This window comes from Trichomycterus rosablanca, chromosome 13 (genome assembly GCF_030014385.1).
Source record: "Trichomycterus rosablanca isolate fTriRos1 chromosome 13, fTriRos1.hap1, whole genome shotgun sequence".
In the NCBI taxonomy this organism is placed as follows: domain Eukaryota; kingdom Metazoa; phylum Chordata; class Actinopteri; order Siluriformes; family Trichomycteridae; genus Trichomycterus; species Trichomycterus rosablanca.
The window spans coordinates 38302542-38328893 of record NC_086000.1 but is presented as its reverse complement, the minus strand read 5'-3'; the positions used below and the strand labels follow the sequence as shown (position 1 = coordinate 38328893).

The 26352-nt window shown below is 45.7% G+C and overlaps 1 protein-coding gene across 1 annotated transcript in view; it reads right to left on the bottom strand.

The window, feature by feature from the left end:
* Positions 1 to 26352, bottom strand: part of ttc27 (tetratricopeptide repeat domain 27) — a 54179-nt gene that overhangs the window by 8599 nt on the left and 19228 nt on the right. Inside the window, exons 8-15 of the mRNA XM_063007147.1 lie at positions 23818 to 23930; positions 22709 to 22775; positions 6332 to 6445; positions 3968 to 4063; positions 1561 to 1683; positions 682 to 909; positions 467 to 565; positions 319 to 371 (exon numbers count right to left, since the gene is read on the bottom strand). Coding sequence (XP_062863217.1) covers positions 319 to 371; positions 467 to 565; positions 682 to 909; positions 1561 to 1683; positions 3968 to 4063; positions 6332 to 6445; positions 22709 to 22775; positions 23818 to 23930 — 893 coding nt within the window. The remainder of the gene's footprint in view (positions 1 to 318; positions 372 to 466; positions 566 to 681; positions 910 to 1560; positions 1684 to 3967; positions 4064 to 6331; positions 6446 to 22708; positions 22776 to 23817; positions 23931 to 26352) is intronic.

Genomic DNA, 26352 nt, shown 5'->3' with positions numbered 1-26352 from the left:
TCCATCATCCATCTATTAACTCATCCATCCATCCATCATCCATCATCCATCCATCATCCATCTATTCATCATCCATCCATCATCCGTCTATTAACTCATCCATCCATCCATCCATCCATCATCCATCTATTAACTCATCCATCCATCCATCATCCATCATCCATCCATCATCCATCATCCATCTATTCATCATCCATCCATCATCCATCTATTCATCATCCATCCATCATTCATCTATTAACTCATCCATCATCCATCTATTCATCATCCATCCTCCCTCCACATGTCAGTATCAGAAGGGCGTGTCCCTGCACTCACTTGTTCCTCAGTTTGATGAGGGCGGTGGAGAGGTTGTTCCAAGCCTCTGAGTTCTGCAGAGAGAAAAAATAAGTGAACCCTCCGTCCACGCCCACACCACATAACAGTAAACTCAGAACCAGGTCATGTGACCCATCATGTGACTTACGTCCGGCTCCAGCGCCACGCACCTCTGGAAGGCTTTAGCGGCTCCCTCATAACCCTCCAGCGCAAAGTAGGCACACCCCAGAGAGAACCACACCCCTAACTGTAAGAGATCAAAGGCGTCAGGACACACACACACACACACACATTCTCAGTCCCATCGTCTGTCAGCTAAAACTGGGCTGAATAACGAGGTGCGGAGGGTGTGTTGGCACGTACCTGCATGGGATTGATGCGGAGCGAGCGCTCGAAGCAGTCCACACACTCCTGGAACTCCTTGTTTCGGAGGTGGTGGAGGGCGCGGGACCTCTGTGCCCGGGCGCTGCGGTGTTTGGAGAGCTCCCAGGCGCGGTCGTAATACTGCGGGTCCCTCAGCACGTCCCCCAGGAGACAGAGCAGGGACGGCGTCTCCTTCTTCTCCAGCTCCCGCCTCAGGATCTCCTCCGCCTGAGAGAGAGGAGAGGAGAACTCAGAGCCCTGATCGTCCCTCCCCCCACCCAAACACTCGTACCTCTGCTCACAGTCAGACCAGCTTTATATTAACACAAGGCTTTAAAGAGGCTCAGGCTTCTGTCTCTCTGTTTTGTGTCTCTCAGCCTTGCGTCTCACAGCTATGTGTCTCTCAGTCTTGTTTCAATTCTGTCTCTTTTTCTCTTATCTCTCATTTTAATGTCTCTCAGCCTTGTCTCTTTGTCTTATGTCTCTCGACTTTGTCTCGACTTTGCCTCGAGTCTCTCAGTCTTGAGTCTCTCAGTCTTCTGTCTCTAAGCCTTGCGTGTCTCGGTCTTGTGTCTCCCTGTCTTGCGTCTCTCTGTCTTCTGTCTCTCAGTCTTGAGTCTCTCAGTCTTTTCACTCTCGACCTTGTGTCTCTCCCTCTTGGTCTCTATCTTGTGTCTTTTTCTCTTATCTCTCTGTTTTGTCTCTCAGTTTCATGTCTCTCAGCCTTGTCTCTTTGTCTTATGTCTATCTGTCTTGTGTCTCTCTGTTTTCTGTCTCAGTCATGTCTCTATCTCTATCTTGTCTGTGTATGTAGTGTGTGTGTGTGTGTTTGTGTGTAGTGTGTGTGTAAGTGTGTGTGTGTGTGTAGTGTGTCTGTACCTTGCCGTGTTGGCCGATGCGCTCCAGACAGATAACAGCATCTTCCCACAGTTCCAGTCTCTCGTAGATGAGCAGGGCGGAGCTGGTTAATCCCAAATCTGTTAGCAAACTGGCTAACTGCCTCTGCACAGAGAAACACACTATATATACACACTCTATACACACACACACAATATATACAGTGTATCACAAAAGTAAGTACACCCCTCACATTTCTGCAGATATTTCATTATATCTTTTCATGGGACAACACTATAGACATGAAACTTGGATATAACTTAGAGTAGTCAGTGTACAACTTGTATAGCAGTGTAGATTTACTGTCTTCTGAAAATAACTCAACACACAGCCATTAATGTCTAAATAGCTGCAACATAAGTGAGTACACCCCACAGTGAACATGTCCAAATTGTGCCCAAAGTGTCAATATTTTGTGTGACCACCATTATTATCCAGCACTGCCTTAACCCTCCTGGGCATGGAATTCACCAGAGCTGCACAGGTTGCTACTGGAATCCTCTTCCACTCCTCCATGATGACATCACGGAGCTGGTGGATGTTAGACACCTTGAACTCCTCCACCTTCCACTTGAGGATGCGCCACAGGTGCTCAATTGGGTTTAGTCCATCACCTTTACCTTCAGCTTCCTCAGCAAGGCAGTTGTCATCTTGGAGGTTGTGTTTGGGGTCGTTATCCTGTTGGAAAACTGCCATGAGGCCCAGTTTTCGAAGGGAGGGGATCATGCTCTGTTTCAGAATGTCACAGTACATGTTGGAATTCATGTTTCCCTCAATGAACTGCAGCTCCCCAGTGCCAGCAACACTCATGCAGCCCAAGACCATGATGCTACCACCACCATGCTTGACTGTAGGCAAGATACAGTTGTCTTGGTACTTCTCACCAGGGCGCCGCCACACATGCTGGACACCATCTGAGCCAAACGAGTTTATCTTGGTCTCGTCAGACCACAGGGCATTCCAGTAATCCATGTTCTTGGACTGCTTGTCTTCAGCAAACTGTTTGCAGGCTTTCTTGTGCGTCAGCTTCCTTCTGGGATGACGACCATGCAGACCGAGTCGATGCAGTGTGCGGCGTATGGTCTGAGCACTGACAGGCTGACCTCCCACGTCTTCAACCTCTGCAGCAATGCTGGCAGCACTCATGTGTCTATTTTTTAAAGCCAACCTCTGGATATGACGCCGAACACGTGGACTCGACTTCTTTGGTCGACCCTGGCGAAGCCTGTTCCGAGTGGAACCTGTCCTGGAAAACCGCTGTATGACCTTGGCCACCATGCTGTAGCTCAGTTTCAGGGTGTTAGCAATCTTCTTATAGCCCAGGCCATCTTTGTGGAGAGCAACAATTCTATTTCTCACATCCTCAGAGAGTTCTTTGCCATGAGGTGCCATGTTGAATATCCAGTGGCCAGTATGAGAGAATTGTACCCAAAACACCAAATTTAACAGCCCTGCTCCCCATTTACACCTGGGACCTTGACACATGACACCAGGGAGGGACAACGACACATTTGGGCACAATTTGGACATGTTCACTGTGGGGTGTACTCACTTATGTTGCAGCTATTTAGACATTAATGGCTGTGTGTTGAGTTATTTTCAGAAGACAGTAAATCTACACTGCTATACAAGCTGTACACTGACTACTCTAAGTTATATCCAAGTTTCATGTCTATAGTGTTGTCCCATGAAAAGATATAATGAAATATTTGCAGAAATGTGAGGGGTGGACTCACTTTTGTGATACACTGTATACATACAGTATATATACATACACTCGTTCATACATGCATATACACACATTATACACACAAACACACTTATTGAACACACCGCCGATACACAACCATACACTCTATATACACACACATACATGAAACACACATTACACACATATTAAACACACGCTGTATGCACATTGTACATGTATGCACACGCATTATACTAACACATGCTACACACACTATGCAGGTGTTGCCCCCCTCCTCGTGTCCCCAGGCAGTGACAGCAGCTCTTTTAATTCCCCCCACTCACCCCCCACAATCCCCCACAATCCCCCCCCACTCACCCACATTCACCCCACTCTCACTCACCCCCCACACTCACCCCACTCTCACTGCCTCCTTGACATTTGTGACATTTTCAGCTGCTTTTATCCAAAGCGACCTACAATTGAATGATTCTGGAGTTTGTCTGTGGGAATTTGTGTCCGTTATGGCAAAAGACGCTGGTAATGTACAAGAACAGACCCTCCCTAGTGAATATAAGTGGCGCACGGACAGGTCGTCGGCTCTGCTGAGATCACAACTCGCCAGTTCTCGCCGTCCTGTCCGTGCGCCACTTATATTCACCCGCAGTGTCGTGAAAATTCGATGGGGCGTGACCGTACCTGCAGTTCCCAGTGGGGCGGAGCCGGACAGCCGTAGAAGATCTTCAGACGCTCCCCCACAGGACAGAGCTTCTCCTGAAAGAAATCCACCAACGTCTGGAAGAGAAGGTCACACGTTTCAGCATCATTTCACCCCCTACAGTCCAGAACATTATCAACACATTCAGGATCTGTTTAAATACACGGGAATCAAGTTTGCAATGAATGCCGATTAGAGATACGACAGCAATGCCAGCTCACTAAAGCCTTGCGTGTGGTGTCCCGCTGGCCGCTGAGAGCCCGAGGCTAGCATGTGCCTTTTCCAACATACACAAAGTCGTTAGCTATGTCTTTACGCCAACTAGCATGGTGTAGGTGTCTCAAACGGACTGTAGGAGTCAGCGTTGGAGCAGAAACAAGGCGATTTCTCATCCCGCCGACTGTGTCCGCTAAGTGCCCAGCCTAGCTGGGAAGGGAGACGCTGCTGTGCCACCTTAGCTAAGTTAGCATGGCTGTGTGCGCACTAGCAACAACGTAATAATATCTGTTGCTGTATTTATGTCAACGTCGAGTGCTAATAATACTAGCTAACAAAAATGCTAGCATTTTAGCAGGTCATACTTACATAGTTATGCTACATACGCACTGAACGCCGCTATACTTAGCTTAGCTTCCCCTTGCCTGAGTAAGCGTAGAGCTAATGACGTACATTCTGCTCTAGTATGACAGATCGGGATAAACACACTCAAACCCCGAGTGTAGATGATGACGTGCCGTCTCCACAGCGCCCCCTGCTGCTGCCATGCACCGGACGCTACAGTGTAATTTGTCATAGCAGCTAGCTGGTTAGCTCAGCGAGTCTGTAACAAATGCTGTTAGCATCTGGCGATTTAGCGACGCTAATCTGTGTCCTGATGACAGAAGATTCCTGGTCTGATCCTCAGTGTACGCCGGCGACACCGTTTGATCTTCATGAGGAACCGTGAGCGCAGACCTCCACACAGTGAGCGTTGTGTTCCGGGCGGAGTCCCCGATCTAATAAAGGAACACGCTGAGGTGTAATCTGATTGGCTGTGGGGGAGAGAGTGGGCGGCGGCTTTAACCAGAGTGAATCAGGTTTACCATTTACATTTTCAGCATTTAGCAGACGCCTTTATCCAAAGCGACTTACATTACAGTTACAGTATACAATCTGAGCAATTAAGGGTTAAGGGTCTTGCTCAGAGGCCCAACAGCAGCAATCTGGCAGTGGTGGGGCTTGAACCAGCAACCTTCTGATTACTAGTCCAGTACCCTAACCACTAGGCTACAGCTTACCAGCATCTGATTAAGTTCCTTCAGAAACCCAAAGCTCATCACATAAACACACACACACACACACACACACACACACACACACAGGTAATGATGGAACAGTACAGGAGAGCAGGAACACAAAACGTAACAAAACACACCTGCTGTAACGGAACACACCTGCTGTAACAAAACACACCTGCTGTAACAGAACACACCTGCTGTAACGGAACACACCTGCTGTAACGGAACACACCTGCTGTAACGGAACACACCTGCTGTAACGGAACACACCTGCTGTAACGGAACACACCTGCTGTAACAAAACACACCTGCTGTAACGGAACACACCTGCTGTAACGGAACACACCTGCTGTAACAAAACACACCTGCTGTAACGGAACACACCTGCTGTAACAGAACACACCTGCTGTAACGGAACACACCTGCTGTAACGGAACACACCTGCTGTAACAAAACACACCTGCTGTAACGGAACACACCGTAACAGAACACACCTGCTGTAACAGAACATCTGCTGTAACAGAACACACCTGCTGTAACAGAACACACCTGCTGTAACGGAACACCAGCCATAATGGAACACATTAGCTTTGACAGAACACCCGCCGATACCAAAGGAACCCTTCAGACGTCTGGTCCAGGTCTTAGTGGGGTCAGAGTTGTTAATAAATCTCCCGAGATTCTAAAATAATTCATTTCTGTTCAGTCTAGCTTTCATGAGAATAAAGAAATCAGGAGGTGTGGGGGTTCCATTCCCTAAATGTCACCATCGATTTAGGATCAAAGTGCGAGAAAAAGTGAAAATGAGAAACGTTCTGATTCATGATGGAGTAAAATATCAAAAAGTAAAGAAAAAGCAAACAGAGTCAGGGTTACTCCCTAAACTGTTTATAGTATTACACTACATGATCAAAAGTATTCGTATTAAAACAGACGGACCCTCTGTTTGATCTTTTCAGTTAGAACAGCAGCCGCTCCTCTGAGAACCTTCTCACAAGATTTGATTGATGTCTGTGTGTGGGAATTTGTGCCCGTGCGGTGGTACGAGAGAGCGTTTGTTTACGTTACCTGGGTCTGCATCATGGCGCGCTCCACCCTGCGTGAACTCGATCGTTCCAGTTTGGTCCTGAGGCAGAGCGCCGTCACCTCCACCGCCCAGAACTTCGGCTGGTTCAGCAAACACTGAGAGAGGAGAGAAGATTCGTACTGTAGCGTTAAACCGTCATGAGCTGCACCACCCACACCTCCCACACCTGATCATTAGTCATATCTGCTTCCCTCATGGTGTTAAACCGTCACCTCTACTGCTGCAGACCTCCACTCCTGGGGGGGTCAAGGTAACACATTTGGAAACCTCCTGCTGTCCCAACTGGAGAAGTTCTGACATACGACCCAGTAAAACCCAGATCAAATAAAATAAACACATCAAGAGGGTTCGAGTCCCTCGCAGAGTCAAACCTGGACCTGCTGTGAGTGCAGGAGACATGAATCAACTGATCCAAACTGATCTAAACTGATCCAAATAAACTGAATCAAACTGATCCAAATCAGCTGAATTAAACTGATCCAAATCAGCTGAATCAAACTGATCCAAATCAGCTGAATCAAACCAATCCAAATCAACTGAATCAAACTGATCCGAATTAGCTGAATCAAAATTATCTGAATAAACTGATTCAAACCAACTGAATCAAACTGATCCAAATCAGCTGAAACAAACTGATCCAAACCAACTGAATCAAACTGATCTGAATCAACTGAATCAAAATGATCCAAATAAACTGATTCAAACCAACTGAATCAAACTGATCCAAATCAGCTGAATCAAACTGATCCGAAACAGCTGAATCAAATGGATCCGAATCAACTGATCCAAATCAGCTGAATCAAACTGATCCGAAACAGCTGAATCAAACTGATCCGAATCAACTGATCCAAATCAGCTGAATCAAACCGATCCAAATCAGCTGAATCAAACCGATCCAAATCAGCTGAATCAAACTGATCCGAAACAGCTGAATCAAATGGATCCGAATCAACTGATCCAAATCAGCTGAATCAAACTGATCCGAAACAGCTGAATCAAACTGATCCGAATCAACTGATCCAAATCAGCTGAATCAAACTGATCCAAATCAGCTGAATCAAACTGATCCGAATCAACTGATCCAAATCAGCTGAATCAAACCGATCCAAATCAGCTGAATCAAACCGATCCAAATCAGCTGAATCAAACCGATTCGAATCAGCTGAATCAAACTGATCAGGAACAGCTGAATCAAACTGATCAGGAACAGCTAAATCAAGGTGATATGGGTTAGCAGAATCAAACTGATCCGAATCAGCTGAATCAAACTGATCCAAATCAGCTGAATCAAACTGATCCAAATCAGCTGAATCAAACCAATCCAAATCAGCTGAATCAAACTGATCCAAATAAGCTGAATCAAACTGATCAGGAACAGCTGAATCAAACTGATCCAAATAAGCTGAATCAAACTGATCCGAATCAGCTGAATCAAGGTAATATGGGTTAGCTGAATCAAACTGAATCAAACTCAGTACAACGGTGCAGCAGAAACTTTTGTGTGATGTGAAGAACAGGAACCAACAGTAAGAAACTTTGTAAGAACTCCAGCGGCTCGTTGTGACCAGTGCAGACGTGTTTCTACATCTAGTGAAAGCCCTCACAGAGACGTTCAGGCTGGTGCTGCAGAAGCCTGATGTTCTTCACAGAGGAACCAGAATAAAGATGAGGTCTGAACTCCAGCACCTCGGTCTGTGACTCACAAAGGACTCGTCCTGCGTCCTCCTCCAAACGAGACGGAGGCGAGAAGAAGAACGTCCGGACGGCGTCTCGGGGATTTATGAGGCTTCGCTCAGGAGGAGCTGTGACTCAGAGGAGAACGTTCTTAACATCTAATCCATCCTGGTGCTTCAAAAACGCTCCTGTTCGCTCCTCATGCTGGATTTAGTCCTGGAACACGCAGTCACCGGTTCATGATGAGCTCAGAATGTAGAGCAGGAAGGAAAGAACGTCATGATGGACCAGGAGCAGTTCCAGTCACCTTCCTTCTAATTTAGTCATTTCCGATTCCCTAATTAGACAACAAAACAATCCAAATCAGCTGAATCAAACTGATCAGAATCAACTGATTCAAACTGATCTGAATCAACTGATCCGAACTGATTAAAATCAACTGAATCACACTGACCCGAATCAGCTGAATCAAACTTAATCCAAACCAACTGATCCAAACTGATCAGAATCAACTGATCCACAGTGTTTAAAACAAACTGAATCAAACTGATCCAAATCAACTGATCCAAACTGATTAAAATCAACTGAATCACACAGATCCGAATCAGCTGGTCTGAACTAATCCGTATAAGCTGAATCAAACTAATCTGAATCAAACTGATCCGAATCAGATGAATCAAACCAATCCAAATTAGTTGAATTAAACTGATCCAAATCAAAAGAATTAAATTGATCCAAATCAACAGAATCAAACTGATTCGAATTAGCTCAATCAAACTGATCCTGATCAAAGTTCCACAGGTCTTTATGCTGATCAGATCTGATCAGAACTATGAGGAACCTCCATCACACCACCTCAGTGATCCGAGTTTGACCCTCAGCAGAGCTACCGACCGGGCCGGGCGCTCCACAAACAAGAGACCCCTGGTTGGTGAGGGTCTCAGTGGGTCCTGGTTCAAGCGCTCGTGTGGAAGCGCCAGAGGATTAAACCAGAATTTGGAGATGACCTCTGTGGACGTTCTGGTAGATCCAGAACCCAAAGCTTCGTCTCCTCCAGCTCTCAGCACCCAGACGTGAACTTTCCACGACCGTCTGGAGACAAAAGGAGCTCAGATTGCACAAAGCCCCGTCCGGGGAGGAGGTGCAGGACGGGAGGCGCTGCAGAGGTGAGAAAGTGACTCCACCGGATTCTTTCTTCTGTTTGTTCTCGCCTCGCTGCCCTCGTTCTGTCAACCAGAGGAACCTGCAGCGTCTCCAGATCTGATTACCTCTCACCGAGGAGCGCAGGAGGCCCCCAAATGTTCCGCCGGCACTTTTACAGACGTGTGGAATAAAAGCAAACATGACATCAGCTTTCGGGACGATCACATTCCTAGTAACCTGAGAGCAGGACGACGGGAAACTTCATCTCTCCTCCTGCTCAGTGTCTGGAGTTAAACATTCATTCGTATGGTTCTCGTATACATCATGGTAAGGTTCCTGGTATGGTTTTTGATACGGTTCACAGTATAATTCCCTGTATGGTTACTGGTACAGTTCCCAGCATGGTTCCCCGTATGGTTTCCTTTTTGGTTCCCGGTATGTTTCTTATGGTTCCCAGTATGATTCCTGATATGGTTTTTAGTAAGGTTCCCAGTATGGTTCCTGGCATGGTTCCCAGTATGGTTCTCAGTATATTTCCAGGATGGTTCCTGATATGGTTCTCAGCATAGTTCTCTATATGTTTCCCAGATTGTTTCCCAATATGGTTTCCAGTAGAATCCTCAGTATGGTTCCAGGTTAGTTCTCAGTATGTTTCTCAGCATGGTTCCCAGTATGGTTTTCAGTATAGTTCCTGATATGATTCCCAGTTTTTTTTTTTTAGTAAGGTTCCCAGATTCTTGGTATGGTCACTGACATGGTTCCCAATAGGGTCATCTGTATATTTCCCAGTATGGTTCTTAGTATGGTTCCCAGTATAGTTTCCTGTATGGTTGCTGGTAAAGTTCCCAGCATGGTTCCCTGTATGGTTTCCTTTATGGTTCCCGATAGTGTTCTTATGGTTCCCAGTATGATTTCCCGGTATGGTTCCCAGAATGGTTCCCAGTATGGTTTCCAGTATAGTTCCTGATATGATTCCCAGTTTGGTTTTTTAGTAAGGTTCCCAGGTTCCTGGTATGGTCACTGTAGGGTCCTGTATATTTCCTGGTATGGTTCTTATTATGGTTAATGGTATAGTTCTTGATATGGTTCCCAGTATAGTTTTCTGTATGGCTCTTTGTACGGTTCTCAGTATGGTTCCAGCTATGGGTTCGGTATGGTTCTTTGCATATTTTCTAGTAAGGTTCCCAGTATGGTTTCCAATAGGGTTCCCAGTAGAATCCTCAGTATGATTACTGACATGGTTCCCAGTAGGGTCCTCTGTATGGTTCCTGGTATGGTTCCTCCTATGGTTCCTGGTCTCTCACTTCCACTCCAGCGCTGTAAAGATGTTTGTCACTGAGCTGCAGCCTCCCACGATGGTGGGGGGGGGGGGGGGGGGGGGGGGTATAACATGGAATCTAAATTTCCCAGGCGACAACAGGAACCTCATCTCCCGAACACATGGTTGCTATAGTAACAGGATCCAGGCTGTCGGATGTGGATGGTGTCCCGGACTGAATTAGAACGCGGTGAAGACGTGTGGTGACACCGGGGCGTGGTTACGTTCTGTTAAAATCAACCACCACATCCTGTAGGTTCTCCTGTTGGGGGGGAGGGAGGGACACGCCCGTGCATCGCCTTTCATCCACTTCCTGTTCCACACGCTACACTACACACGGTCAGCGGCTTCGTTCTGGAACGTGTAAACAACGTCGGCACTGATGGGCGGATCCGGTGAGAGACGGGTGTGAGGGGGAGATTTAGGAGAGAGAGGGATCCAAAAAAACCTGGAGCACTTTCAACCAGAGTACAAATGTGATCAGGACTCAGGAGTCCAGAAATCTGATCTCTTCACCTTCTACAGATTAATTGTACCGTTAGGTAACTTCAGATTTGTGTTTATATCATTTTATTATTTTATTTTTAATTGTGCTGTTATTGGTTTATTATTTTTGATGATGATTATTTAACGTTTTATGTTCTGTGATTACCTCGAAAAGTAATTCTGAATAAAATACTATTATACTATTTTTACATTTTACTATTATATTATTACTAAATGATTATTTATAATATCATTATCAGTATTACTGTATTTATCAATGTTATTATTCTATCATTATCCATATATTAATTTTATTATTATCTACAGTGCCTTGCAAAAGTATTCAGCCCCCTTGAACTTTTCAACCTTTTGCCACATTTCAGGCTTCAAACATAACGATATGAAATTTAAATTTTTTGTGAAGAATCAACAACAAGTGGGACACAATCGTGAAGTGGAACGAAATTTATTGGATATTTTAAACTTTTTTTAGAAATAAAAAACTGAAAAGTGGGGCGTGCAATATTATTCGGCCCCCTTGCGTTAATACTTTGTAGCGGCACCTTTTGCTGCGATTACAGCTGCAAGTCGCTTGGGGTATGTCTCTATCAGTTTTGCACATCGAGAGACAGAAATTTTTGCCCATTCTTCCTTGCAAAACAGCTCGAGCTCAGTGAGGTTGGATGGAGAGCGTTTGTGAACAGCAGTTTTCAGCTCTTTCCACAGATTCTCGATGGGATTCAGGTCTGGACTTTGACTTGGCCATTCTAACACCTGGATACGTTTATTTGTGAACCATTCCATTGTAGATTTTGCTTTATGTTTTGGATCATTGTCTTGTTGGAAGATAAATCTCCGTCCCAGTCTCAGGTCTTTTGCAGACTGCAACAGGTTTTCTTCCAGAATGGTCCTGTATTTGGCTCCATCCATCTTCCCATCAATTTTAACCATCTTCCCTGTCCCTGCTGAAGAAAAGCAGGCCCAAACCATGATGCTGCCACCACCATGTTTGACAGTGGGGATGGTGTGTTCAGGGTGATGAGCTGTGTTGCTTTTACGCCAAACATAACGTTTTGCATTGTGGCCAAAAAGTTCGATTTTGGTTTAATCTGACCAGAGCACCTTCTTCCACATGTTTGGTGTGTCTCCCAGGTGACTTATTTATAGATATCTTTGAGAAATGGCTTTCTTCTTGCCACTCTTCCATAAAGGCCAGATTTGTGCAGTGTACGACTGATTGTGTCCTATGGACAGAGTCTCCCACCTCAGCTGTAGATCTCTGCAGTTCATTCAGAGTGATCATGGGCCTCTTGGCTGCATCCCTGATCAGTCTTCTCCTTGTTTGAGCTGAAAGTTTAGAGGGACGGCCGGGTCTTGGTAGATTTGCAGTGGTCTGATACTCCTTCCAATTCAATATGATCGCTTGCACAGTGCTCCTTGAGATGTTTAAAGCTTGGGAAATCTTTTTGTATCCAAATCCGGCTTTAAACTTCTCCACAACAGTATCTCGGACCTGCCTGGTGTGTTCCTTGGTCTTCATGATGCTCTCTGCGCTTTAAACAGAACTCTGAGACTGTCACAGAGCAGGTGCATTTATACGGAGACTTGATTACACACAGGTGGATTCTATTTATCACCATCAGTCATTTAGGTCAACATTGGATCATTCAGAGATCCTCACTGAACTTCTGGAGTGAGTTTGCTGCACTGAAAGTAAAGGGGCTGAATAATATTGCACGCCCCACTTTTTAGTTTTTTATTTCTAAAAAAAGTTTAAAATATCCAATAAATTTCGTTCCACTTCACGATTGTGTCCCACTTGTTGTTGATTGTTCACAAAAAATTACAATTTCATATCGTTATGTTTGAAGCCTGAAATGTGGCAAAAGGTTGAAAAGTTCAAGGGGGCTGAATACTTTTGCAAGGCACTGTATATAAATTATTTAAATTTATATTATTTTTCATATTACTCTTATTACTATATATATTTCTGTAATGTTTATTATTATTATTATTATTATTGTTGTTATTATTATTATTATATTATTATTGTTATTATTATTATTGTTATTATAAGTATTATTATTACCATTGTTTTATTATTATTATTATTATTATTATTATTATTTTATTATTAATATTAATATTATTATTATATTATTATTATTATTATATCATTATTATTATTGTATTATTGTTATTTTATTATTATTATTATTATTATTATATTATTAATATTAATATTATTATTATATTATTATTATTATATCATTATTATTATTGTATTATTATTATTTTATAATTATTATTATTATGATTAATATTATTATTATTATTTCTTCTCACCGCAGGTTTTTTTAATTTTGTTTGAAAACCGTGTTGAACCTTTAACCTCTAAAGATTTGAACCCAGAACCTGCTGGTCTAACATCGACTTCTGCTCTTCAAACCGTTTAAACTCTGAACACCTGAAGAATGAGTTGTGTGTGTGTGTGTGTGTGTGTGTGTGTGTGTGTGTGTGTGTGTGTGGGTACGTATGGCTGACAGGTACACTGATATAAGAATAGTAACACCAGTGTGGTAGTGTACTGGTAATGATGACACCAGCAGACCACCACCAGTGCAGAACCAGTCCTGGTTGTTCAGAAGGCGTGATGTTCCTCAGAGCAGACGTGAGCCCCCAGCTCTGATCTTCTCTCTCTCACATTAAGATTCAGACGCAGCAGCTCTGAGGTAACGTCTGACCTTCACTTCCTGCAGGGTGACTCCAGGATGAGAGCAGGAACGCCGTGACGGGAGGGAGGAGGAGAATTCCCACAACTCCAGAACTCAAGGAGGCGGAAAATCACCTCGGAGGGATCACTAAAAGATCAAAGGGTGGGGGGGGGGGGGTGGAGAAGGGTGGAGGAGGGTGCTGAAAGGATGAACCTATCTGATCTGGCACCTGCTCTGAGGTAATGCTGAGGTAACGCTGAGGTAACGCTCCTCACTCTGCCTCCATGATTCATGAACTGATTCATGAATTTACCACTGTTCCATATTTTCTTTTGCAGAAACTGACTCTTACTGTGGTTCAGTGAAGTCCTAGAGCCTTAAATGGGTTATGCAACACAGACACTTGGTAGATTTACTACTGTTCCATGTTTCCTTTTGAAGGTATTGACTCTTAAAATGGTTCAGTGGAGTCCTAGAACCTTAAAATGGCTCTATAACCCAGTCACTGAATAGATTTATCATTGTTTCATGTTTCCTTTTGGAGGTAATAGCCCCTACTGTGGTTCAGTGGAGTCCTATAGCTCCTGCAACCCAGTCACTCTGTACATTTATCACTGTTCCAAGTTTCATTTAGCAGAAACTGACACTTTCTGTGGTTCAGTGGAGTCCTGAAACTATTGTTTCCCACTGTTTCAAGTCTCTGTTTGAAGATAATGACTCTTACTGTGGTTCAGAGTCCTAGACCCTAAAATTGGTTCTGTAACCCAGCCATTGGGTAGATTTATCACTGTTCCATGTTTCCCTTTGGAAGTAATGACACTTAAAGTGGTTCAGTGGAGTCCTAGAGCCTTAAATGGATTTTGCAACACAGACACTTGGTAGACTTACTATTGTTCCATGTTTCCTTTTGGAGGTAATGACTCTTACTGTGGTTCAGTGGAGTCCTAGATCCTTACAATGGGTTATGCAACCCAAACGCTTGGTAGATTTTCTACTGTTCCATGTTTCCTTTTGGAGATAATGACTCTTACTGTGGTTCAGTGGAGTCCAAGAACCTTACAATGGCTCTATAATTCAGCCATTAGGTAGATTTACCACTGTTCCAGGTTTCCTTTTAAAGATAATGACTCCTACTGTAGGTAATGACACTTAAAATGGTTCAGTGGAGTCCTAGAAGCTTTGTTACCCAGCAACAGGGTAGATTTACCACTGTACCATGTTTTCTTTTGGAAAGAATGGAGTTCAATGGAGTCCTAGAACTTTAAATTGGCTCTGTAACCCAGCCACTGGGTAGATTTACCACTGTTCCATGTTTCCTTTTAAAGATAATGACTCCTACTGTAGTTCAGTGGAGTCCTGAAACTATTGTTTCCCACTGTTTCAAGTCTCTGTTTGAAGATAATGACTCTTACTGTGGTTTAGCTGAGTCCTAGAGCCTTAAATGGGTTATACAACCCAGACACTTGGTAGATTTACTACTGTTCCATGTTGCCTTTTGAAGGTAATGACTCTTAAAATGGTTCAGTGGAGTCCTAGAGCCTTTGTAACCCAGCCAACCGGTACATCTATCAGTGTTCCAAGTTTCCTTTTGGAGGAAATGACTCTTACTGTGGTTCAATGGAGTCCTAGAGCCTTAAAATGGCTCTGTATCCCAGACACTCGGTAGATTTACCATTTCCCCAAAGTTTCTTTTTGGTATTGGCTCTTACTGTGGTTCAGTGGAGTCCTAAAATCTTTGTTACACAGCAACTTGGTATATCTTTCCTCTTAAAGATAATGACTTACGGTGGTTCAGTGGAGTCCTAGAGCCCTAAAATGGCTCTGTAACCCTTATCTGACCATTTTTTAGGGCTGCCGGTGACAGCTGGTCACGTGACAACCATCTAACCAGCCTGCAGATTCTCTGATCCACATGTAGGCTGGGAAGATGCCTGCTCACAGGACCAACCCACAGGGTGAAGGTGGCATCACATGATCCAAACAGATGGAAGAACCAGGTCTGCTGAGTAAAGTTCACCCAGAGAAGCCTGTGCCATCTCGGCACGTACAGACGGGACAGGACGCCAAGCGCTAACTAGCCATCACACCTCTCCATTACGCTGCCCTCTGTTAGCGCTAAAATCAATTCCCTCTCAATGAAGGAAGTCCCTGAGGGGTGATACCTGATCTCAGCCGGCGGATTTGTGCCCGAGTGAACATCCATCACCTCCACACGAACAAAAATCAAGAGCTCAGTCACATGCACGCCGCCGCCGGCACAGCAGCGTTTTTCACTCTCTATAGAGCAGCTACGTTCATCCACTTCTATTCAAGTATAAAGTGGAAACATCTAGAATTCTCTTCCAAGTTTAGTCATAGCCAGTTCCTCTCTCTCTGCTGGAGACCCCAATGGTGTACGAGGAGGGTATAATGTCCTGACCACGCTCCACCGACCTCTTCCTATTCGCCCGACTTCAGTTAACTGAATAGCTGGTTGGATGGTTGGTTCATTGAGTCCTTGGATGGATAGTTATTGGATTGGATTATTGGATTATTGTTATTTTTGGTTGATGGTTAGATGACGAGTGAGGTTGGGTAACTGGGTGGATGGCTGTTTGAATGGTTGGATAGATGGGTTAGAGTTAGGGATGATGGTTGCATGGTTGGTATAACAGTCAGACAATTAGTAAGAGAGTTTGATGGTCATTTGGTTGATGGGGTCATTGGATAGAAGGTTGGTTGGATGGATGGAGGATTATTGATGTTTGTTGATGATTGTTAGATGATGAGTGAGGCTGGGTAACTGGGTGGATAGTTGTTTGAATGGATGGTCAACGGTTGAATGGATGAGTGGGTTGGATGAATTGTTGGCTGGATTATTGATTGTTTGGTAAGGCAACTGAATAAATGGTTGGTTGGACAGTTAGTTGGTAAGATATTTTGAATGGTTGGTTAATAGTAGCTGGTGCTCAGTCCTACACTTCCACCTAGTTTTGGTAGGACACCAGCAAATCCGGGTCTCCAACCAGCCAAGATCTTAATCACACGAGAACTGAGTTTGATTCAGTACGGATGACATAATGGCTTGAGGAGAACCTCCATCATTACATCCCAAAATCCCATCTGCCCCATAATACCCACAACAGTAACGAGCTCAGATCAGAAGACGACTAATTACTTCATGCTCCACAGATCCAGATGTTTCTGATATTAACACGAGGATCATCGTCCAGGGGAACAATCACGGGACCCGCCTACTGCAGCCAAACGAGCATGAAATGACCGCACGCTGGTGTGACATCATAAAACGCTGACGTCGGCTAGTTCTGGAGCCACCACGGCCTGGTGGGTCCTCAAGGCTGATGAGGTCAAGGTCGTTCTGTGGCAAACTGGGCGAGGTCAGAGCATCCGTAGTTTCAGCAGGTACTTCCTCAGAGAAGGTCAAGATCTGTTGAACCACCACGCCCTTGACCGAAGGGTGACCGGAGAAGTGCTTGATCCCTGACTGACGGCTGTGTCAAGGCTGTGGACTGGTCACACACTTCCCGACACACGTCCAGGACCGTCACGCGATGCTGCTCTGTGATATTTGTGTCTGTTAGACGCTCGGCCAGGTCGGTAGCACAGCTGAGATCTGAACTTGAGAGCTGGAGAGGCTCCTGACTTCAGACTTCTATGACCAACAGTACGACTCCTCCAAGAGGAAAGTTCTAGCCTAGCGGTTAAGATACTAGACTGGTAATCAAAAGGTCGCCGGTTCAAGCCCCACCTCTATCAGCTTGCCACTGTTGGGCCCTTGAGCAAGGCCCTTAACCCTCAATTGCTCAGACAGTGTAGTCACGCTAATAAAAGTCGCTTCTGCTAAACGCTCTTCTTGGTTGAATTCTGATTGGACGGTGCTTCAAATTGACACACATCTCCAGGTAAAACTCAAGCCTGACCACACCCACTTTGCCTTTTATGGTATTTTTCCCAAAAATGTTAAGCCAGTCACCATTAGAACCATTAAAGTGCCCATAATTTTGGGATGGAAGGCAGCTGAACACCATCATGATCAGCTGGAGCAGATGCCACCACGTATACCCTCACTGGGTACAGATAGGATAGAGCCAGTTGGTCACACCAACAATCTCGACCCACCTAGAACGATCCAACCTGTGCCCACTTGATCTGAACGATCGATGGGAAAGGTCTGACCAGGCAGAACTAATATCAGGACGGAGCCACTGTTGGTCACACCAACATCTTCATCCCATGGCTTGAGGGTCAGAGCTGTTTTGGTGTCTACACCAAGTGGGAGCTACGTAATATTAGGTAGGTAATGGGTGTACGTCAATGCCTGCTACACATTCCAAAAAAGTTGGGACGGGGCAAGACCAGGTAAAACACGCCCTGCTCCTCACTACCTACCTGATCAGCTCCCTCAGTAGAGATTCTAATCAGATCTGGAGCTCATGATCAGATTATTTAGAAGCTCTACTTAGTAAGAGAGTTTTAAGGGAGCTAAGAATTTAGACACGCCCTCTTCTCGGGAGTGTAGGATGCTGGGAAATTTGTCTGTGTAGTGAGAGCGCTAGGTTTCACACAGACCCTTATAACAGAATAGGAGCGTCCAGATAATTTCGGTGAGGGACGGACTCTGTTCCTCACCAGCGACATCAGCAGCAATTAAGCTCTGAGTTAATGGGGTGTTTGGGACGGTTCTCGCTTCCTGGCTTTTATTAAAACTGGCGGGGTGGATCAGCCGGGCGGGACGACCCACCGGGGCAGTGATGCCAACAGAGCAGAACCACCGTCTACAGCGGGCACGGTCTACAGCGGGCACGGTGCCATGAGCCACGCCCAGAAAAATCTCAGCACACACACGTATATATATACAGTATATACAGTATATACTGTATATATATATATATATATATATATATATATATATATATATATACAGTGTATCACAAAAGTGAGTACACCCCTCACATTTCTGCAAATATTTCATTATATCTTTTCATGGGACAACACTATAGACATGAAACTTGGATATAACTTAGAGTAGTCAGTGTACAGCTTGTATAGCAGTGTAGATTTACTGTCTTCTGAAAATAACTCAACACACAGCCATTAATGTCTAAATAGCTGCAACATAAGTGAGTACACCCCACAGTGAACATGTCCAAATTGTGCCCAAATGTGTCGTTGTCCCTCCCTGGTGTCATGTGTCAAGGTCCCAGATGTAAATGGGGAGCAGGGCTGTTAAATTTGGTGTTTTGGGTACAATTCTCTCATACTGGCCACTGGATATTCAACATGGCACCTCATGGCAAAGAACTCTCTGAGGATGTGAGAAATAGAATTGTTGCTCTCCACAAAGATGGCCTGGGCTATAAGAAGATTGCTAACACCCTGAAACTGAGCTACAGCATGGTGGCCAAGGTCATACAGCGGTTTTCCAGGACAGGTTCCACTCGGAACAGGCTTCGCCAGGGTCGACCAAAGAAGTCGAGTCCACGTGTTCGGCGTCATATCCAGAGGTTGGCTTTAAAAAATAGACACATGAGTGCTGCCAGCATTGCTGCAGAGGTTGAAGACGTGGGAGGTCAGCCTGTCAGTGCTCAGACCATACGCCGCACACTGCATCAACTCGGTCTGCATGGTCGTCATCCCAGAAGGAAGCTGACGCACAAGAAAGCCCGCAAACAGTTTGCTGAAGACAAGCAGTCCAAGAACATGGATTACTGGAATGCCCTGTGGTCTGACGAGACCAAGATAAACTTGTTTGGCTCAGATGGTGTCCAGCATGTGTGGCGGCGCCCTGGTGAGAAGTACCAAGACAACTGTATCTTGCCTACAGTCGAGCATGGTGGTGGTAGCATCATGGTCTTGGGCTGCATGAGTGTTGCTGGCACTGGGGAGCTGCAGTTCATTGAGGGAAACATGAATTCCAACATGTACTGTGACATTCTGAAACAGAGCATGATCCCCTCCCTTCGAAAACTGTTGAAAAACAGTTTTCCAACAGGATAACGACCCCAAACACAACCTCCAAGATGACAACTGCCTTGCTGAGGAAGCTGAAGGTAAAGGTGATGGACTAAACCCAATTGAGCACCTGTGGCGCATCCTCAAGTGGAAGGTGGAGGAGTTCAAGGTGTCTAACATCCACCAGCTCCGTGATGTCATCATGGAGGAGTGGAAGAGGATTCCAGTAGCAACCTGTGCAGCTCTGGTGAATTCCATGCCCAGGAGGGTTAAGGCAGTGCTGGATAATAATGGTGGTCACACAAAATATTGACACTTTGGGCACAATTTGGACATGTTCACTGTGGGGTGTACTCACTTATGTTGCAGCTATTTAGACATTAATGGCTGTGTGTTGAGTTATTTTCAGAAGATAGTAAATCTACACTGCTATACAAGTTGTACACTGACTACTCTAAGTTATATCCAAGTTTCATGTCTATAGTGTTGTCCCATTAAAAGATATAATAAAATATTTGCAGAAATGTGAGGGGTGTACTCACTTTTGTGATACACTGTATATATAACACCTATTCATCATTTTTTTTGGAAGGGTTGTATCTCATTACTGACTCTATAATGAATCGCGTTCTCCACCCATCATTACAGACCATCACTCGGTCGTTCTCAGATCCGCTATGAATCAGAAGCTGCTGAAACACTGACCCTGTCCACAGTCGAGCAAGCTTTAGACCCCCCCCGGCACCTTTTAATGACTGTCCATGTGATCAGCGTCAATCAGCATCAACCAGCAGCTAAGCTTCTAAGCTTCAGGGTTTGATTCTGGAACGAAACGTAGACACCAAACTACACCTAGAGTTAGGTAAAGCTCACTCGACTGTGGATCCCTGCAGCTCTGACCTTCTGACAGCCAACAGACCTTGACTAGAGCCCGCTGTTTCACGTGCTTTTATTAATTCATTCGCTCGTTTATTTATTAATTTAATCGCTTCACCAACCACATCGATCTGGTTATAAATGACCGGGCATTTATTTATAAATGATGACAGTCGGCATTCCAATTCATACCCGTATGGGGGTTGTGGTCTACCCCAAACAGCTTCTACAAATGAGTTCTATCCTTCCTCCTCCATCAGATATAGTGGTTCCACTGCTCCACAGTCCACTGTGAGTGTGCTTTACACCACTGCAGTCATCACTCAGCTGTGTGTGCAGCAGCTCCTCTGCAGATGTGGCTTTCTGAAGTTGTAGCCTAGGGGTCAAGGTACTGCACTAGTAAGCAGAAAGTTGTCGGTTCAAATCCCATCACTGACACCACTCTTGGGCCCTTGAGCAGGGCCCTTGAGCAAGGCCCTCAACCCTCAATTGCTTAGACTATATGCAGAAAGTGGAAATGTAAATGAAGTTATGATCAGTGAGGTATCAAGGCTGAACCGTTGTTGCTCCTGGACATTTCTACCTCCTATTATGAGCATGTGACCAGAGCAAATCAGGAAAAGTGAAAACTGGCACCACCCTGGCACAGCGGTGGCGTTCTGTAACAGCGCCACATTACCGCTCCAATCCAGCGCCCCTGAGATCGCTCAAGGTCACGCCGCCGCCGCCGGACGTCCGACGCCAAACTCTAAAGGAAATTGGTTCTGGCAGGAAGTCAAGGGCTCACGTCCTACACGGCGGCGGCGGCGGCATCCTGCCAGCTACGAGAGCCGCTCACAAATCAAACCCAGCTCTGAGCGCAGACCACTCTTCTGAGGAGGAGGACGTGTGACGGGTGCAGATGGATTTGGGACGCCGCCACCGAGGAGACGATCCACCATCACCCCCACAGAAGTGTTTCCGAACCCTTCAGACGCCGCCCTGTGCACACCTGACTGTATTGGGCGCTCCCTCCCTCTCTTAACCTCATAACTTAGTCGTATCCCATTTCCCCAGACCCTGATCCTGACCGAGGACGACCGTAATTAAGACACGCCCCCTGCGGCCGCTTCTTTTCACCTGCGTGATTCAGGTTCACGTACGGAGAGTCACGCACTGCTCTCCGTTGTTCACCGTCTCTGTGCGGCACCTCGACCAGCCAGCAGGGGTCACTACTGCAGCAGGGATGAGGAATCTCTTAGGCCCGCCCGCCAGCAGACATTAGCCAATCGTATCTGCATCAGGACTAGGACGGCCGGTTCTGGAGCCACCTCGGCCTGGTGGGTCCTCAAGGCCGACGAGGTCAAGGTTGTTTAGATGGGCAAACTGGGCGTGGTCAGAGCATCCGTAGTTTCAGCAGAAGCGTCTCCGACGCGACCACGCTGGGTCAAGGTCTGTTGAACCACCACGTCCCTGACCGAAAGGTGACCGGGAAAGTGCTTGATCCCTGACTGATGGCAGCTGGTGGAAATGAGGAATCTCTTAGGCCCGCCCCCCCCAGCAGACAGCCAATCGTATCATCAGGACTGGAAATGACTTGACACACCAGCACACCAGCACTGAGGTTCTGGACTCACAGAGTTTGAATCTCAGCTGTTCTACCGGTCGGCTGGGCGCCCCCTAGCGGGCACGATCGTCAGTGCAGCGGACAAAATCGTCCACTAGTCTGCCGGGTGGGAAAAGATGGGACTAAAAAAATGGGCGGGGTCCTGACCTCACGCGCCGATCCACCGAAGTACGGGGGGGAGCGCACACGCATCGGAGGGAGGGCGTGTCAGGAGAATATACCCTCCTCAGTACGCCATCGGGGTCTCCAGCACAGGAAGAGGAACCGGCTACGACTAAACTAGGAGGAAATGCAGAGAAGTGCAGCCAATCAGACGCCGAGATTCAGTTATTCAAATCAGCGAACGGAAGTGTGTCTGTGGGAATTTGTGCCCTTCAGATTAGTACAAAACATGACAGTGTTTGTACGGCTGGGCGCTGATCGATCAGTCGGCGTTCCGATTCATCCCAGAGCTGATGAATGGGGCTGAGGTCAGGAACGAGAAAGGACCTTCCCTAAACTGTTGCTGCTTCATACGATTGATTGATTTATTACACCTGTTAGTCACTAGATGGGGCGTCCCAATACTTTTGATCACACACACACTTACTGTAGTAAAGGCCAGAAGCTCCTCGTTGTTCAGTTTGTGGACCGGATTGTTCTTCTGGAAGTCGGTGCTGCAGATAAAAGGACAGAAACGAATCAGCACTGACCACAGCCGAGCGAGCTTTACATCATCAAGAGTCTAAAACAGCAGCAGCAGCAGCAGCTCAGTCCCAGGAGGAGAAGAGCCGCCGTGGTGTATGTAAACTTCTGACCTGCTGGAATCGCTCTGTAATCATGTGATCCGATCCCGATGTAACGACAACAGCGGCGGCGGCGTCGACGTGGGCCGCGGACAGTCGGGCGCGCGGCGCGGCGCTAGGAACGTTAGCGTGATTATTTTAATTCGGGCTTTAATTTAGCGTAATGAGGCCGCCTGGATTAAGGTGTAATCAGATCGTAGCGGGAAGGCTGTTATTAGCGCCGCGCTCACGCCGTTCCCTGATTGAAGTGCTCAAGCGTACACACCAATTTCACCCCCCCTCCACCCCACCCCGCCGCCCGCGCCCATCTACACCCCCCAGCCCCCCCCCCCCCCCGCCCCCCGAAATTAAGATCTACAATCATCTCACACGCGCCGTTCCCCTGACAGCACACAAGCGTTCCCGAATCCTTCAGACCACGCCCCGTGCACCCCTCACCGTCCCGGGCGATTTTGCTTTCTATCTTAATTTGGTCATATCCAGTTCCTCGGACCTCGATCCGGATCCGGAGAGCCGTAACTAAGACACGCCCCGCTCCGACCGCTTCTTTTCACCTGCGCCGTTCAGTCACGCACCGCTCTCCGTTATTCATTGTCTCTGTGCAGCACCTCAAGCAGTCAGCAGAGGTCGCTACTGCAGCCGTGATGAGGAACCCTTAGGCCCGCTCACCTGGCGCACGTCAGCCAATTGTAGAAGAACTGAACAGTCACCAGTTCTCTGGAAACATGGGTGTGACCGTCCACAGTCGAGCAGGCTGTACATCACCACCTGATCACATGCTGATCACATGACAGAGGAGAGAGAAGCTTCTGTAGAACCTGTATGTACTGTGAAGCATGGTGGCGGTAGTATCACACAGTTAAAGGAGGAGGATGAAGGAAGATGGGCGTGGCTGAAGTCAGGCTGTACTCACCACACCCCGAGGATGAGCGCCTGCTCTTCTGCACTCAGATCCGGAACCTCGTGGTCAGACGGTTCAGCCAAACTGATCTGATTCAGTACAGTGTCATCATTCAACTGATGATCCTACACACACACACACACACACACACACACACACACACACACATTATATATACATTCAACTGATGATCCTACACACACACACACACACACACACACACACACATTATATATACATTCAACTGATGATCCTACACACACACACACACACACACACATTATATATACATTCAACTGATGATCCTACACACACACACACACACACATTATATATACATTCAACTGATGATCCTACACACACACACACACACACACACATTATATATACATTCAACTGATGATCCTACACACACACACACACACACACACATTATATATACATTCAACTGATGATCCTACACACACACACACACACACATTATATATACATTCAACTGATGATCCTACACACACACACACACACACACACACACACACACACACACACATTATATATACATTCAACTGATGATCCTACACACACACACACACACACACACATTATATATACATTCAACTGATGATCCTACACACACACACACACACACATTATATATACATTCAACTGATGATCCTACACACACACACACACACACACACACACACACACACACATTATATATACATTCAACTGATGATCCTACACACACACACACACACACACACACATTATATATACATTCAACTGATGATCCTACACACACACACACACACACACACACACACACACATTATATATACATTCAACTGATGATCCTACACACACACACACACACACACACACACACACACACACATTATATATACATTCAACTGATGATCCTACACACACACACACACACACATTATATATACATTCAACTGATGATCCTACACACACACACACACACACACACACATTATATATACATTCAACTGATGATCCTACACACACACACACACACACACACACACACACATTATATATACATTCAACTGATGATCCTACACACACACACACACACACATTATATATACATTCAACTGATGATCCTACACACACACACACACACACACACATTATATATACATTCAACTGATGATCCTACACACACACACACACACACACACATTATATATACATTCAACTGATGATCCTACACACACACACACACACACACACACACACACACACACACACATTATATATACATTCAACTGATGATCCTACACACACACACACACACATTATATATACATTCAACTGATGATCCTACACACACACACACACACACATTATATATACATTCAACTGATGATCCTACACACACACACACACACACACACACACACACACATTATATATACACATTCAACTGATGATCCTACACACACACACACACACACACACACATTATATATACATTCAACTGATGATCCTACACACACACACACACACACACACACACACACACATTATATATACATTCAACTGATGATCCTACACACACACACACACACACACACACACACATTATATATACATTCAACTGATGATCCTACACACACACACACACACACACATTATATATACAGTGTATCACAAAAGTGAGTACACCCCTCACATTTCTGCAAATATTTTATTATATATTTTCATGGGACAACACTATACACATGAAACTTGGATATAGCTTAGAGTAGTCAGTGTACAACTTGTATAGCAGTGTAGATTTACTGTCTTCTGAAAATAACTCAACACACAGCCATTAATGTCTAAATGGCTGGCAACATAAGTGAGTACACCCCACAGTGAACATGTCCAAATTGTGCCCAAAGTGTCAATATTTTGTGTGACCACCATTATTATCCAGCACTGCCTTAACCCTCCTGGGCATGGAATTCACCAGAGCTGCACAGGTTGCTACTGGAATCCTCTTCCACTCCTCCATGATGACATCACGGAGCTGGTGGATGTTAGACACCTTGAACTCCTCCACCTTCCACTTGAGGATGCGCCACAGGTGCTCAATTGGGTTTAGTCCATCACCTTTACCTTCAGCTTCCTCAGCAAGGCAGTTGTCATCTTGGAGGTTGTGTTTGGGGTCGTTATCCTGTTGGAAAACTGCCATGAGGCCCAGTTTTCGAAGGGAGGGGATCATGCTCTGTTTCAGAATGTCACAGTACATGTTGGAATTCATGTTTCCCTCAATGAACTGCAGCTCCCCAGTGCCAGCAACACTCATGCAGCCCAAGACCATGATGCTACCACCACCATGCTTGACTGTAGGCAAGATACAGTTGTCTTGGTACTTCTCACCAGGGCGCCGCCACACATGCTGGACACCATCTGAGCCAAACAAGTTTATCTTGGTCTCGTCAGACCACAGGGCATTCCAGTAATCCATGTTCTTGGACTGCTTGTCTTCAGCAAACTGTTTGCGGGCTTTCTTGTGCGTCAGCTTCCTTC